A 16,465-nucleotide genomic window follows, 5' to 3' on the forward strand; every position below is an offset into this window, starting at 1 on the left:
AATGAAAGACTACTTGTCGAAAAATCTCAAAGAAAAGTTGATAAGAAGGTACGCTAAAATAGCCTTAATTCACGAGAAACCTTGGTTCAAATGTTATGATTTGTTCTGTAAGTCGTAATTTCACAGCTACAATCTGGAGATGCCTTACACAGTGCCCCTACAATCCTGTCAATAATATATGTGTGTTTTGGCCCATTCGCATTGCTCATTTTCAAGATGCTATGAGCAACTCCCCATGCTTCAGGACCAATCCCAGGTAAAGTATATGGGGAATTGCATTAACATCTTGAAAGTGAGTAGTGCGAATGGGTGGAGCACACCTATAAGGCGATTCTTTAGCCCATCTAGCTTGCTTTCCTCTATGCCTATGTAAGTGAATTAGTTTACTACTCCCATACAATCACTGAGATGATGGAATAATGGCGGACACTTTTGCGATATCATAATAATGAACAAATTTACACAGGCACTAAGATATGTATAACAACACAGCAGGGGAATCTGTAATATAAAATCAACAACAAGTGACCTTATTACAATAGTCACTTTACTATCATGTCACGTACTGTAAACATATCATTTCTGTATGGCAACAAATTTTGCAGACACCGAATACTCACTACTTACATAGACCAGCGAAACATCATGCCATACACATCACTACATATTAGTGCATAAACGAATGTGCTACATTCATTCAATGGTTCGAAGGGTGCATTATTCGAATGACATAAGCAAAGTTTTATGACTCCCTGTATTCACAGGCTTTAGCCTTCTCACAGTTTCCTAGTGGGATAGCATTCACAGAAGTTTGAATTTTATGCATGTGCAACCTGGCTATATTGGCGAGCAGAAGACTGCAACAATCTGACTGCTCATCATGCCACGAACGATTTTCGCCATGGGTAATTATACCTGAGACACTAGAAATTAATGGAAGGTGGTTGTACACAAAGCCAATTAGGTGTCTGACAAGTTAATTAGCTTGCGTCCCACAAGTGACCACGCCCACTGATAATCACAAAGTACAGTTGGGACAAGCTGTAGAGGAAGCACAATCATGAGTTGTGTACTGCTGTAAGGTTTTGAAGCATCTTGTTGTGTGCTTTCTCCTGCTGCCATATCTTATTAAACAGACGAACAATAGTGTCAACGCGAGAAATTCCATTTGCCAAAAGGAGCCAGAACGATGACTATTGTTATATGAATTAAGCTACAATACACTCAAAATTATGCCAACTGCATAATGTAACTGTAGCTATAGCAACATAAAATGTTCACTAAAGCTTTGAATGTTGCACTCAAACCCTTGAAGCGTAAAATCAACATTCGTTATGCACTACTACATATACCACACAATCAATACTACACCAGACACATAACACACATACACACATGATCATAGAGGTCACCAATGTACATGATAACTCTACACATCATTTAATGCTAAACGCAAATACCACTGAAACACTGGCTGGATTGTTTTTATCATTAAAATCATCAACTTTTAGCTGTGGTCCTGTCAAAGAATAAAGGACCTAAGCTAGGGGCATATAGCGTGGGTTAACAACTGGTTGGTACAACTAGTAGCTATAACTAGTGTGGTATTCAAAGCACACTCAGCATGTTATACACTCCTACAGTTACTACCAACATCTCATTACTATACTAGCTTACATTATTGATGGCATTAACATCCAGTCCTGACTTGATACACTCCTTCACTATGGTACTATCTCCACCAAAGGCAGCATGATGGAGTGTGGTCTGATTATCCTACAACAACACAAATCATGAAGAAGTGAATGAGTAGTTTAAGTTGTCATGTTTGTACAATGTACATAGCTACAACATAAAATTACTATCAAACTTGATCATTTTACACAATATATCCTGAAACTAATATACCAACAACAAATCATTACAACATGTTACTATTAACTTTATTACAGTACATGGGCAGGTGCTGCTGGCCACATATCCAGATTTCTGGTGACTACCCAATTAAAGAGTTTTAATTGTTATTCAATACCATATTTACCTGCATAGACACCCGAGTGTTTATATTTACTTTTAACCAACAAGCCTTTGTTCTCAAAGTGTACCAAAGCTCAAGACAATCGAGCTACACATTCGCATTTCATAATGGTTTTTGTTAGGTGTGCAAAAAGAATAGTCTAAGCCTCCTAAACGAAGAAGAAAAAACAAAGAAATTAAGCAGATTTTTGAAGACTTCTATTTCATGGTGGCGTTTGCCAATTTTGCTCAAATTGGTATGTGGGGTGCTGAAGGTGAGGGGCATCTGCAGTATAAAAATGATTCCAATTCATGAAGGAAGCACGGAGCTACGTATGCGTGAAAATAGTGCTTTGTTTCTTCCAATAATTATACTCACAATGTGGCATGCCGGCTTTCTTGGCCGCACAACACACTACCGTGTGTCTTGATCATTGTTATGTGTTCCTACAGTAAAGGGCATGCAAATTATGGGAATTCATTTACAGCACAGTAGAAACTTCACCATTGTTACTTCTTTCTTGGAAAGGCTTTCATTTACTACACACTAAGGAGTATAGGGAAAGCTTAAACATTATTCAAACTGAATCATGATATATAAATAAAAGTCATGTGAGTAAAATAATTACTTATTTTTAAAGTTTAGAATTAACAATTTTACAATGTACTTTCTGATTGAGCAATTGTGAAAATTTATTTTACTGGCACATATTACACTCTGCAGCACTTGAAATATCATCCAGTGTGTAGAAGGATAAGGTGTCATACATGTTTATGTGGTGAACCAGACTGGAAGGTAGGCAGAAAAAAGCAGTAATGATCATTTCTCTTTCTCTTTTGTGTGAACTGTTAACAATGTATCCATGTATAGGGCCACACCTAGGGACCTGCCGATTATGCTGGCATAATAGGTGCTTGAAAGCATTGAGCATAATGCTAGCATAATAGGCAGGACACTTGTGCATTACCATAAATTCTTGCTTATCAAAATACATATCACAGAAAAAGATCGATATACTTTAATAGAACAGTCAGAGAATAATCAGATAGCTGACTGTTCTATTAGAGTATATAGATCTTTTCTATGACATGCATTTTGACAAGCAAGGATTTAGAGTCTGTGCTTCAGCGACTTACTGTTTTCCCATAAAGTGCAAATTTACTACAAAAACTGGTATAAATATTGAGCATTAATTTAAGCATACGTAATAGGCAAATTTTGAGCAGTGCAGCATAGCATAATAGATAAAAATAATTGGCTGGTCCCTAGCCACACCACACAATACTAGTCTAGGCCACACTCACAATAACCAAATATGTTAACACTGTTAGTTCTGTCACTGTGGAATATGGTCACTGTACAAACCATGTATAGTGACTTGTCACAACTACTCAATAAAGTTCACATATTTTGTCTAACAGGTGACTGGATTTGTACTAGTTTAACTGTATTAGTAGATGTAATAGGATTGCTTGTTGTAGTACAGTAGACCATCAGTTATCTAAACTTCAATGGTCTCAGGCTATGATAAAAAGTGTTCAGATAAGTTAACTGTTCAGCCCATTCATTTATATTCAGAACTTTGTTCACATACTCCAATAGAACACACCCTTACTCTTATAAACCATCTACAAACAAAATACTCTAATAGAACAGTCATTATCACTTTTAGATAAATGATGGTACAGGTGGATAACTGAGGGACTACCATATATTCTCACTTTGTAAACAAGAAGAAGTCATGTTCAGCTATATGATGGACTATTTTACCCTTTCCTGTTTACAATTCTCGTACCATTAATCCCATATACTACATCTATGGTCAGACTGGTCTGACTGACTCATTCTGTTCAGCTGATTCACAAAGCAAAAGATTCCTTTTCATTGTAGTTCTCTGTTTATGTTTGATAAAAATCAATCCGATAACCATAGCAACTGTTATGCAATCAACAATTACTGTTACAGAGTGATCAAACTTAGCAGCCATTCCTATAGCACCAAAGGGATTGTACCTTAGTAATGTTTGCAGTGTTGCCAAGCAACCATCATTTTACTCTACAATGGAGACATCTATCACTATGGTTACTCTATATAGTTGTCATGTTTTTAATAAAATAGCCATGCTAATAGAATGGGTAGCTATTTCACTTTTTTGCAAGGTACCTTAACACAACAAGTCCAATACTCATTTCGCTGGATAACATAACATACAGTATTTCTAATACCACAAAGCGGGATTCTTTTGAGTGGGAAAGTTCTTGCAGATTGCCACCATCCAAAATTTCAAGGAGGGAATTTTTTTTTTATGCGTTGACAAATCTCAAACAAAGCCATTTTGATCAAGGCTGCAATTTTGGAGAGAAATTTTTTCCTGGTTTTGAATAAACACCTGGTCTCAAATGAACATATTATAAATGATGAAGCGAAGAACGTTTTATAGAGTTCCTATATAGCTTGAAGCTGTGACACATGATTAAGTAGGAAGACATCAAGGAGAGTACAACACTGAGGTATAAGTTGGCTCATGAATGATGGTCATGTATATAAATGCCGGTATAGTATAGTGCGGGGTAAAAGTTGCTTAAAATACCTGGCCATAATTCAACACAATCTGGTACATTATATAACAGATTAAGGTGGTGGTAAAATGATCAGTCATGATTATGTATAATTGTTCAGTGGACATTTCTATTCTACAAAAAGCCGCACTGGGGGATGCTGCAATACTATTATCTACACATGATCACCTCAACAAGAATTAACAGCAATGTCGTTACTAAGTTAACTAGTTTAAAATAATCCCACACAGCTACTCTAACCATACATATTATTACACAACAGATGGTTTCATAGGGTATAAAGTTTATTGTAGCAAGGGTTCCTCTTATCCACTTGACAGCCATCTTAATTTGTGTGATTACTACACTAATACTATACCACTATACACATAACCTCATTATTAATAAATTATGATCACTAACTTCATCAACCATATCCAGTTTAGCTCCTGCTTTGAGTAGAAGTTGGAAAACTTCATGGTGTCCATATTGGGCTGCAGCTTGTAGGGGTGTCAGTTGTTCCTATAGTGAATTATATTTGATGACAATTAACTTCACAACATACTAGCTACACTACTACACATCAACAATAATACAGTGGAGAGTCAATTATCCAAACTGATATGGAGGAGTGTTTATGATAAAATTTGAAGTTATTGACCACGAATAGTGAATGTGTAGCCAGTAATCACATCACCTAACAAAGTGTTTATAACTTCAACATAACTACCAGTGTACGACCATCACTCTACCATAAATATCATCCAATAAAAATTGTACACCTACTAAACAGGACCACACCACACTAGTATGGCTGCTATCACATGATCTACTATAACTCAAACAACAAGACTGTTTTCATTTATAATTCTAAGCTAGTTGAGTGTGGTCAACTTGTCTGATCAATTTATTGATGGTGGACACTCCTACTAAACCTGTATATGAGCACATTACACTGTAATAATGAAATTCTACTGCACTATCAAACTATACCACTACACAATTTGGTCACAATCTACACACAACATGTATAGTCTCACATGACCATACACTGTTACCATGGTTACTATTTTGTTAACAGAAACCTGATGCCTGCCTATAATACGCACTTACACAGGGGCTTACCGCTCTACTTTACTAGAAATTCTTTTGATGTGGTAAAAGAATATAATTAAAATTTTTACTTTGATGTTGGTAGCAAATTGACATTTTTACTGATCTACTTTATTTCACTAGGGAAAGCTCTGTAACACATTATTTCATGTTCAAAATTAATTCCAGATTTGAAGGGTTAAAGTGACACACCAAACCATGAAATGTTCTGAACCTGTCTATAATATGTTTGCTATTGTCTAAACAATTTGATTATACAGCTACTTCAGTCTTGTTCATAACGGGAACCACAAGAATGTTATAAACCATAAATCGTAAAAATTGATTTGTGAGCATGTTCAACCATTAGTAAACATTGTTCTAATGTTCCTTACAATACAATAAACATTGTTAGTCTGTTTATAATTGAAGCAATACAAGTTAAGAATGGCTATCAGATGCTTTCACAACTACAACCACATGTGCGTAAACACACATATGGCCTAAAATCCATCTCACAAAAAAATTGCATTACAAAATCATAACCTTCCCTACTGTACATGATAACAGGTGATTATGTAACATTACTAGCAATAGCTAGTACATCAAGGATTTGATTACCCATGTTCCAGTGTTTTGTTGGTTTAGTGCATGAAGAATGTTATAGTGTATAAATCTCTATCACTGTCGGGTTTATAGCCTGAGGACACCATATATGGCATCCTTAGCAGTTAAAGGGTTTTAACATGAATATTCAGCAAGGTCAAGAATATTGGTCCTTCATTACCAAGATTACTCAGTATAAGATATTATTACTCAACACCACTATGTCATGGTGGAGTAGATGTTAACCTCTTGTGGAGTGACATCAGTGTGGCTAATGATGAGGAGAATAGATGTCACACAGTGACACATTACTGTACTAGACCATTATAGGAAACTCACTAAGAGTACAGCATGATGTGGTGATGCCAAATAATCCCACCACAAGAAACCAGACCAAAGTTTTGATATGGATACAAAACTATGCATGTTTGTCTTTTAAGTAAGTATATAGGTGATTCTGTGACTTTACTAGAAGCCACATAATAACCCACATATACTAAAAACTTTCCTGCTTGAGGAGACTGGGCATCCAAAAATTTCTGTGAATATATTAGAAATGGTCTTTACAGAAGGTTTTAAGAATAATTGAAAGATCTAGGGTGGGTAGTTGTGAAATGAAAGATTACTTGTCGAAAAATCTCAAAGAAAAGTTGATAAGAAGGTATGCTAAAATAGCCTTAATTCACGAGAAACCTTGGTTCAAATGCCATGATTTGTTCCGTAAGTCGTAATTTCACAGCTACAATCTGGAAATTCCTTACACAGTGCCCCTACGATCCTGTCAATAATATATGTGTGTTTTGGCCTACTCGCATTGCTCATTTTCAAGATTCTATGAGCAACTCCCCATGCTTCAGGACCAATCCCAGGTAAAGTATATGGGGCATTGCATTAACATCTTGAAAGTGAGTAGTGTGAATGGGCGGAAGCACACCTATATTATTGACAGGTTCATAGGGGTACTGTGTAAGGAATGTCCAGATTATAGCTGTGAAACTACCGACTTACAGAACAAATCACGGCATTTGAAAGCATATTTTCTTATCAACTTTCCTTCAAGATTTAAATTAATTTAATAATAACTTTATGGTGAAAACACCAATGGTCTGCTGGCAACACACACCAACAACCAGAAAGTATACTACATGTTATAACTACACTACACATACTTAACTACTTAAATGACACACATTTGTTACAACTGATGTAGGGTTACAGGTCTGAGGATTTAATTTTTTGACAAGTAGTCTTTAATTTCATTACTAACCATCCCAGAACTTTCAAGTATTCTTAAAACCTTCTGCAAAGACAGTTTCTAAAATCTTTGTAGATATTTTTGGACGCCCAGTTACCTCAAGCAGGAATATTTTAGCGTATGCGGGTTAGTATGCGGCTTCTAGGACTATATGTATAGTATGCCTTACCTTGCCCTTGCTGCTGTACATAAACATTATCATAGTAAAATGCTATCACTCCCAATACAACCCTGTACAAAGTTCCCACACTATCACTGTCATTTTTATGCTGTGACGTCAAAGTGGATAAGATCCATATCACTCTAGTTTACTACACTACTGTTATTAGGCCAAACATGTTTCAGATCAGGAAAGTTAACCTAAACCAATGTGGGATGGTGGCTCATTACATTATAATCTGACTATTTATTATAGCAAGCTGAATGATCTATTAGAGCATATCAATCTCCCGGTATTTAGGTGACTCTTTAGCCCATCTAGCTTGCTTTCCTCTATGCCTATGTAAGTGAATTAGTTTACTACTCCCATACAATCACTGAGATGATGGAATGATGGTGGACACTTTCATGATGTCATAATAATGAGCAAATTTACACAGGCACTAAGATATGTATAACAACACAGCCCTGGGGGATCTGTAACATAAAATCAACAACAAGTGACCTTATTACAATAGTCACTTTACTATCATGTCACGTACTGTAAATTTATCATTTCTGTATGGCAACAAATTTTGCAGACACCAAATACTCAAGATTTACTTTTAAGCACTACTTTAATCTTTGTATTATCACAACTAAAGCATGACTACTTACATAGACCAGTGAAACATCATGCCATACACATCACTACATATTAGTGCATAAACGAATGTACTACATTCATTCAATGGTTCGAAGAGTACATTATTCGAATGACATAAGTGAAGTTTTATGACTCCCTGTATTCACAGGCTTTAGCCTTCTCACAGTTTCCTAGTGGGATAGCATTCACAGAAGTTTGAATTTTATGCATGCGCAACCTGGCTTTATTGGTGAGCAGAAGACTGCAACAATCTGACTGCTCATCATGCCACGAACGATTTTCGCCATGGGCAATTACACCTGAGACACTAGAAATTAATGGAAGGTGGTTGTACACAAAGCCAAGTAGGTGTCTGACAAGTTAATTAGCTCATGTCCCACAAGTTACCACGCCCACTGATAATCACAAAGTACAGTTGGGACAAGTTGTAGAGGAAGTACATTTGTGAGTTGTGTACTGCTGTAAGGTTTTGAAGCATCTTGTTGTGTGCTTCTCCTGCTGCCATATCTTATTAAACAGACGAACGATAGTGTCAACGCGAGAAATTCCATTTGCCAAAAAGGAGCCAGAACAATGACTATTGTTAAATGAATTAAGCTACAATACACCCAAAATTACGCAGACTGCATAATATCTAGCTAACTGTAGCTATAGCTACATAAAATGTTCACCAAAGTTTTGAATGTTGCACTCAAACCCTTGAAGCGTAAAATCAACATTCGTTATGCACTACTACATATACCACACAATCAATACTACACCAGACACATAACACACATACACACATGATCATAGAGGTCATAACTCTACACATCATCTAATGCTACACACTCCTACAACAATACTACTTGTTTAAATGAAGTTTAAAGACTTTAAACATAGTTAATGGTGGGAGCAAACACCACACACACCTTTGCTAGCTAAAGGAGAGTATTATCTAGAAAACAGCATTATTTGGAGTAACAACGCATGCACAGCAAGTACGTAACACGAGGTCAGTCCATCACCTACTCAAGAGTGTTAGGAGGCTAAATACACAATTTTTTTGGGTTGGTTTACACCTATAAAGCTCACTATGAGGAAATCGCTTCACCTGTACTTCAGTTATGATCGATGAATTAAGCACCTGTAATTTGTTTGCCATATAGCTGCTGCACACATTCGTTATGCACTACTACATATACCACACAATCAATACTACACCAGACACATAACACACATACACACACGATCATAGAGGTCACCAATGTACACGATAACTCTACACATCATCTAATGCTACACACTCCCACAGCAATACTACTTGTTTAAATGAAGTTTAAAGACTTTAAACATAGTTAATGGTGGGAGCAAACACCACACACACCTTTGCTAGCTAAAGGAGAGCATTATCTAGAAAACAGCATTATTTGGAGTAACAACGCATGCGCAGCAAGTACGTAACACGCGGTCAGTCCATCACCTACTCAAGAGTGTTACCCATATCTCTCCCACCACTTCACTAGCTAGGTAATATGGCTATAGAGGTATAAGCACATAGCCACAAGTATACAATTTGTTTCAGCAGCCAATGGGTTGCCGTAAGCATGCAGATAGATTTGTTCCTATATACTTGTATAAATTCACCCGACAGATTACCTCACAAGGCAGACGTTCAATCGCGTACTAAAATTAAATTGAAACACATACCCTTGTACATGTGTGTGAATATACTGAATGTGTAAACACTATATATGCAGGGAATGTTTGACAACCAGACAACCTCTGGTCAATATGTATTAGTGTCCAGACCACTACTGCTGGAGAGCAGCCTGTATGGTGCATAGCTATTGTACTGTACACATATATAACGGCAAGTCACATAGCACAGCTCACTACACTATAGTTACTGCTTTGCTGTATGTGTGTTCCTTGCTGTGTGTTATTCTCTACCAATGCAGATGGTTCCACAGATTACATAGTTGAAATTGCTGGTCCACCACCATGATCAGACTACCACAGCCACTGGCCATAACACGTAGCTAATGCTAACCCCTTAAAGGGACATGAATGCTACCAGAAGTCAGCACGCCGCAAAAGCCAGCAAATGCTATTCCTCTCACACTGGGAGTACCAACATGCCTCTTGCTTGATGGGCACATATTTGGAGTACCAACATGTCACCTGCTTTATTGGCACATGTTTGCTACAAGGCCAAAGGAGGTGCACTTGTATTCTGGTACACTGTTGTCATTGCAGGCTTGTGCCTCTTTCTGTGCCATCACAAACAGAGCAATACTAGCTCTGGTTGCTACGCAGCACCTCCATTCCTGATAGAGGGACTGTGATAGTATGGGGTCTCACCTAGGATGGCTGCTGCATATCACGTAGGCATAAATTGTACCCATCATCATGCTCGGGTATGAAGAACTTGGTGGTGCAAAAACAATTCCTGACACCAAATTCTTCCTTATATCCAAGTATCTGTTGCCTCAAATTAAAGCCCATTTTTCCCATTGGCCTTCAGTAGAGTTGGAGGTTTATCCCAAAAGGCAGCCAAGACTCTGTACAGATACCAAACCACTCCCACAATCATTAGCTTGTGGAGGAGAAGCAACAGACAACTGATAATCAACTAGGCTAGAGAATAACAAGTGAGTGACCAACATTAACAGTTAACATGTACACAACAGTTACTACCAACATCTCATTACTATACTAGCTTACATTATTGATGGCATTAACATCCAGTCCTGACTTGATACACTCCTTCACTATGGTACTATCTCCCCCAAAGGCAGCATGATGGAGTGTGGTCTGATTATCCTACAACAACACATATCATGAAGAAGTGAATGAGTAGTTTAAGTTGTCATGTTTGTACAATGTACATAGCTACAACATAAAATTACTATCAAACTTGATCATTTTACACAATATATCCTGAAACTAATATACCAACAACAATCATTACAACATGTTACTATTAACTTTATTACAGTACATGGGCAGGTGCTGCTGGCCACATATCCAGATTTCTGGTGACTACCCAATTAAAGAGTTTTAATTGTTATTCAATACCATATTTACCTGCATAGACACCCGAGTGTTTATATTTACTTTTAACCAACAAGCCTTTGTTCTCAAAGTGTACCAAAGCTCAAGACAATCGAGCTACACGTTCCCATTTTATAATGGTTTTTGTTAGGTGTGCAAAAAGAATAATCTAAGCCCCCCAAGCCCCCTAAACGAAGAAGAAAAACAAAGAACTTAAGCAGATTTTGAAGGCTTCTATTTCATGGTGGCGTTTGCCAATTTTGCTCAAATTGGTATGTGGGGTGCTGAAGGTGAGGGGCATCTGCAGTATAAAAATGATTCCAATTCGTGAAGGAAGCACGGAGCTACGTATACGTGAAAATAGTGCTTTGTTTCTTCCAATAATTATATTCACAATGTGGCATGCCGGCTTTCTTGGCCGCACAACACACTACCGTGTGTCTTGATCATTGTTATGTGTTCCTACAGTAAAGGGCATGCAAATTATGGGAATTTATTTACAGCACAGTAGACACTTCACCATTGTTACTTCTTTCTTGGAAAGGCTTTCATTTTCTACACACTAAGGAGTATAGGGAAAGCTTAAACATTATTCAAACTGAATCATGATATATAAATAAAAGTCATGTGAGTAAAATAATTACTTATTTTTAAAGTTTAGAATTAACAATTTTACAATGTACTTTCTGATTGAACAATTGTGAAAATTTATTTTACTGGCACATATTACACTCTGCGGCACTTGAAATATCATCCAGTGTGTAGAAGGATAAGGTGTCATACATGTTTATGTGGTGAACCAGACTGGAAGGTAGGCAGAAAAAAGCAGTAATGATCATTTCTCTTTCTCTTTTGTGTGAACTGTTAACAATGTATCCATGTATAGGGCCACACCTAGGGACCTGCCGATTATGCTGGCATAATAGGTGCTTGAAAGCATTGAGCATAATGCTAGCATAATAGGCAGGACACTTGTGCATTACCATAAATTCTTGCTTATCAAAATACATATCACAGAAAAAGATCGATATACTTTAATAGAACAGTCAGAGAATAATCAGATAGCTGACTGTTCTATTAGAGTATATAGATCTTTTCTATGACATGCATTTTGACAAGCAAGGATTTAGAGTCTGTGCTTCAGCGACTTACTGTTTTCCCATAAAGTGCAAATTTACTACAAAAACTGGTATAAATATTGAGCATAATAAGGTAAATATTGAGCATTAATTTAAGCATACATAATAGGCAAATTTTGAGCAGTGCAGCATAGCATAATAGATAAAAATAATTGGCGGGTCCCTAGCCACACCACACAATACTAGTCTAGGCCACACTCACAATAACCAAATATGTTAACACTGTTAGTTCTGTCACTGTGGAATATGGTCACTGTACAAACCATGTATAGTGACTTGTCACAACTACTCAATAAAGTTCACATATTTTGTCTAACAGGTGACTGGATTTGTACTAGTTTAACTGTATTAGTAGATGTAATAGGATTGCTTGTTGTAGTACAGTAGACCATCAGTTATCTAAACTTCAATGGTCTCAGGCTATGATAAAAAGTGTTCAGATAAGTTAACTGTTCAGCCCATTCATTTATATTCAGAACTTTGTTCACATACTCCAATAGAACACACCCTTACTCTTATAAACCATCTACAAACAAAATACTCTAATAGAACAGTCATTATCACTTTTAGATAAATGATGGTACAGGTGGATAACTGAGGGACTACCATATATTGGATTAATAGTTCTCACTTTGTAAACAAGAAGAAGTCATGTTCAGCTATATGATGGACTATTTTACCCTTTCCTGTTTACAATTCTCGTACCATTAATCCCATATACTACATCTATGGTCAGACTGGTCTGACTGACTCATTCTGTTCAGCTGATTCACAAAGCAAAAGATTCCTTTTCATTGTAGTTCTCTGTTTATGTTTGATAAAAATCAATCCGATAACCATAGCAACTGTTATGCAATCAACAATTACTGTTACAGAGTGATCAAACTTAGCAGCCATTCCTATAGTACCAAAGGGATTATACCTTAGTAATGTTTGCAGTGTTGCCAAGCAACCATCATTTTACTCTACAATGGAGACATCTATCACTATGGTTACTCTATATAGTTGTCATGTTTTTAATAAAATAGCCATGCTAATAGAATGGGTAGCTATTTCACTTTTTTGCAAGGTACCTTAACACAACAAGTACAATACTCATTTCGCTGGATAACATAACATACAGTATTTCTAATACCACAAAGCGGGATTCTTTTGAGTGGGAAGGTTCTTGCAGATTGCCACCATCCAAAATTTCAAGGAAGGAATATTTTTTTTTATGCGTTGACAAATCTCAAACAAAGCCATTTTGATCAAGGCTGCAATTTTGAAGAGAAATTTTTTCCTGGTTTTGAATAAACACCTGGTCTCAAATGAACATATTATATATGATGAAGCGAAGAACGTTTTATAGAGTTCCTATATAGCTTGAATCTGTGACACATGATTAAGTAGGAAGACATCAAGGAGAGTACAACACTGAGGTATAAGTTGGCTCATGAATGATGGTCATGTATATAAATGCCGGTATAGTATAGTGCGGGGTAAAAGTTGCTTAAAATACCTGGCCATAATTCAACACAACATGGTACATTATATAACAGATTAAGGTGGTGGTAAAATGATCAGTCATGATTATATATAATTGTTCAGTGGACATTTCTATTCTACAAAAAGCCATACTGGGGGATGCTGCAATACTATTATCTACACATGATCACCTCAACAAGAATTAACAGCATTGTCGTGACTTAGTTAACTAGTTTAAGATAATCCCACACAACTACTCTAACCATACATATTATTACACAACAGATGGTTTTATAGGGTATAAAGTTTATTGTAGCAAGGTCTCCTGTTATCCACTTGATAGCCATCTTAATTTGTGTGATTACTACACTAATACTATACCACTATACACATAACCTCATTATTAATAAATTATGATCACTAACGTTATCAGTCATATCCAGTTTAGCTCCTGCTTTGAGTAGAAGTTGGAAAACTTCATGGTGTCCATTTTGGGTTGCAGCAAGCAGGGGTGTCCATTGATCCTATAGTGAATTATATTTGATAACAATTAACTTCACAATATACTAGCTACACTACTACACATCAACAATAATACAGTGGAGAGTCATTTATCCAAACTAATATGGAGGAGTGTTTATGATAACATTTGAAGTTATTGACCACGAATAGTGACTGTGTAGCCAGTAATCACATCACCTAACAAAGTGTTAATAACTTCAACATAACTACCAGTGTACGACCATCACTCTACCATAAATATCATCCAATAAAAATTGTACACCTACTAAACAGGACCACACCACACTAGTATGGCTGCTATCACATGATCTACTATAACTCAAACAACAAGACTGTTTTCATTTATAATTCTAAGCCAGTTGAGTGTGGTCAACTTGTCTGATCAATTTAATGATGGTGGACACTCCTACTAAACCTGTATATGAGCACATTACACTGTAACAATGAAATTCTACTGCACTATCAAACTATACCACTACACAATTTGGTCACAATCTACACACAACATGTATAGTCTCACAATACACTGTTACCATGGTTACTATTTTGTTAACAGAAACCTGATGCCTGCCTATAATACGCACTTACACAGGGGCTTACCGCTCTACTTTACTAGAAATTCTTTTGATGTGGTAAACAGAATATAATTAAAATTTTGACTTTAATGTTGGTAGCAAATTGACATTTTTACTGATCTACTTTATTTCACTAGGGAAAGCTCTGTAACACATTGTTCCATGTTCAAAATTAATTCCAGATTTGAAGGGTTAAAGTGACACACCAAACCATGAAATGTTCTGAACCTGTCTATAATATGTTTGCTATTGTCTAAACAATTTGATTATACAGCTACTTCAGTCTTGTTCATAACGGGAACCACAAGAATGTTATAAACCATAAATCGTAAAAATTGATTTGTGAGCATGTTCAACCATTAGTAAACATTGTTCTAATGTTCCTTACAATACAATAAACATTGTTAGTCTGTTTATAATTGAAGCAATACAAGTTAAGGCTGGCTATCAGGTGCTTTCACAACTACAACCACATGTGCGTAAACACACATATGGCCTAAAATCCATCTCACAAAAGAAATTGCATTACAAAATCATAACCTTCCCTACTGTACATGATAACAGGTGATTATGTAACATTACTAGCAATAGCTAGTACATCAAGGATTTGATTACCCATGTTCCAGTGTTTTGTTGGTTTAGTGCATGAAGAATGTTATAGTGTATAAATCTCTATCACTGTCGGGTTTATAGCCTGAGGACACCATATATGGCATCCTTAGCAGTTAAAGGGTTTTAACATGAATACTTGGTCCTTCATTACCAAGATTACTCAGTATAAGATATTATTACTCAACACCACTATGTCATGGTGGAGTAGATGTTAACCTCTTGTGGAGTGACATCAGTGTGGCTAATGATGAGGAGAATAGATGTCACAGTGACACATTACTGTACTAGACCATTATAGGAAACTCACTAAGAGTACAATATGATATGGTGATGCCAAATAATCCCACCACAAGAAACCAGACCAAAGTTTTGATATGAATACAAAACTGTGCACATTTTAAGTAAGTATATAGGGGATACCATGACTTTACTAAAAGCCACATAATAACCCACATATACTAAAAACTTTCCTGCTTGAGGAGACTGGGCATCCAAAAATTTCTGTCAATATATTAGAAATGGTCTTTACAGAAGGTTTTAACAATAATTGAAAGTTCTGGGGTGGGTAGTTGTGAAATGAAAGACTACTTGTCGAAAAATCTCAAAGAAAAGTTGATAGGAAGGTACGCTAAAATAGCCTTAATTCACGAGAAACCTTGGTTCAAATGCCATGATTTGTTCTGTAAGTCGTAATTTCACAGCTACAATCTGGAGATTCCTTATACAGTGCCCCTACAATCCTGTCAATAATATATGTGTGCTTTGGCCCACTCGCATTGCT

The 16,465-nt window shown here is 36.5% G+C and overlaps 1 protein-coding gene across 1 annotated transcript in view; it reads right to left on the minus strand.

Annotated features, from left to right (window-relative positions):
• Window positions 1-16,465, minus strand: part of LOC136261523 (uncharacterized) — a 68,489-nt gene that overhangs the window by 40,612 nt on the left and 11,412 nt on the right. Inside the window, exons 5-8 of the mRNA XM_066055534.1 lie at window positions 14,401-14,499; window positions 11,040-11,138; window positions 4,999-5,097; window positions 1,678-1,776 (exon numbers count right to left, since the gene is read on the minus strand). Coding sequence (XP_065911606.1) covers window positions 1,678-1,776; window positions 4,999-5,097; window positions 11,040-11,138; window positions 14,401-14,499 — 396 coding nt within the window. The remainder of the gene's footprint in view (window positions 1-1,677; window positions 1,777-4,998; window positions 5,098-11,039; window positions 11,139-14,400; window positions 14,500-16,465) is intronic.

Source organism: Dysidea avara, chromosome 7 (assembly GCF_963678975.1).
Source record: "Dysidea avara chromosome 7, odDysAvar1.4, whole genome shotgun sequence".
Classification (NCBI taxonomy): Eukaryota; Metazoa; Porifera; class Demospongiae; order Dictyoceratida; family Dysideidae; genus Dysidea; species Dysidea avara.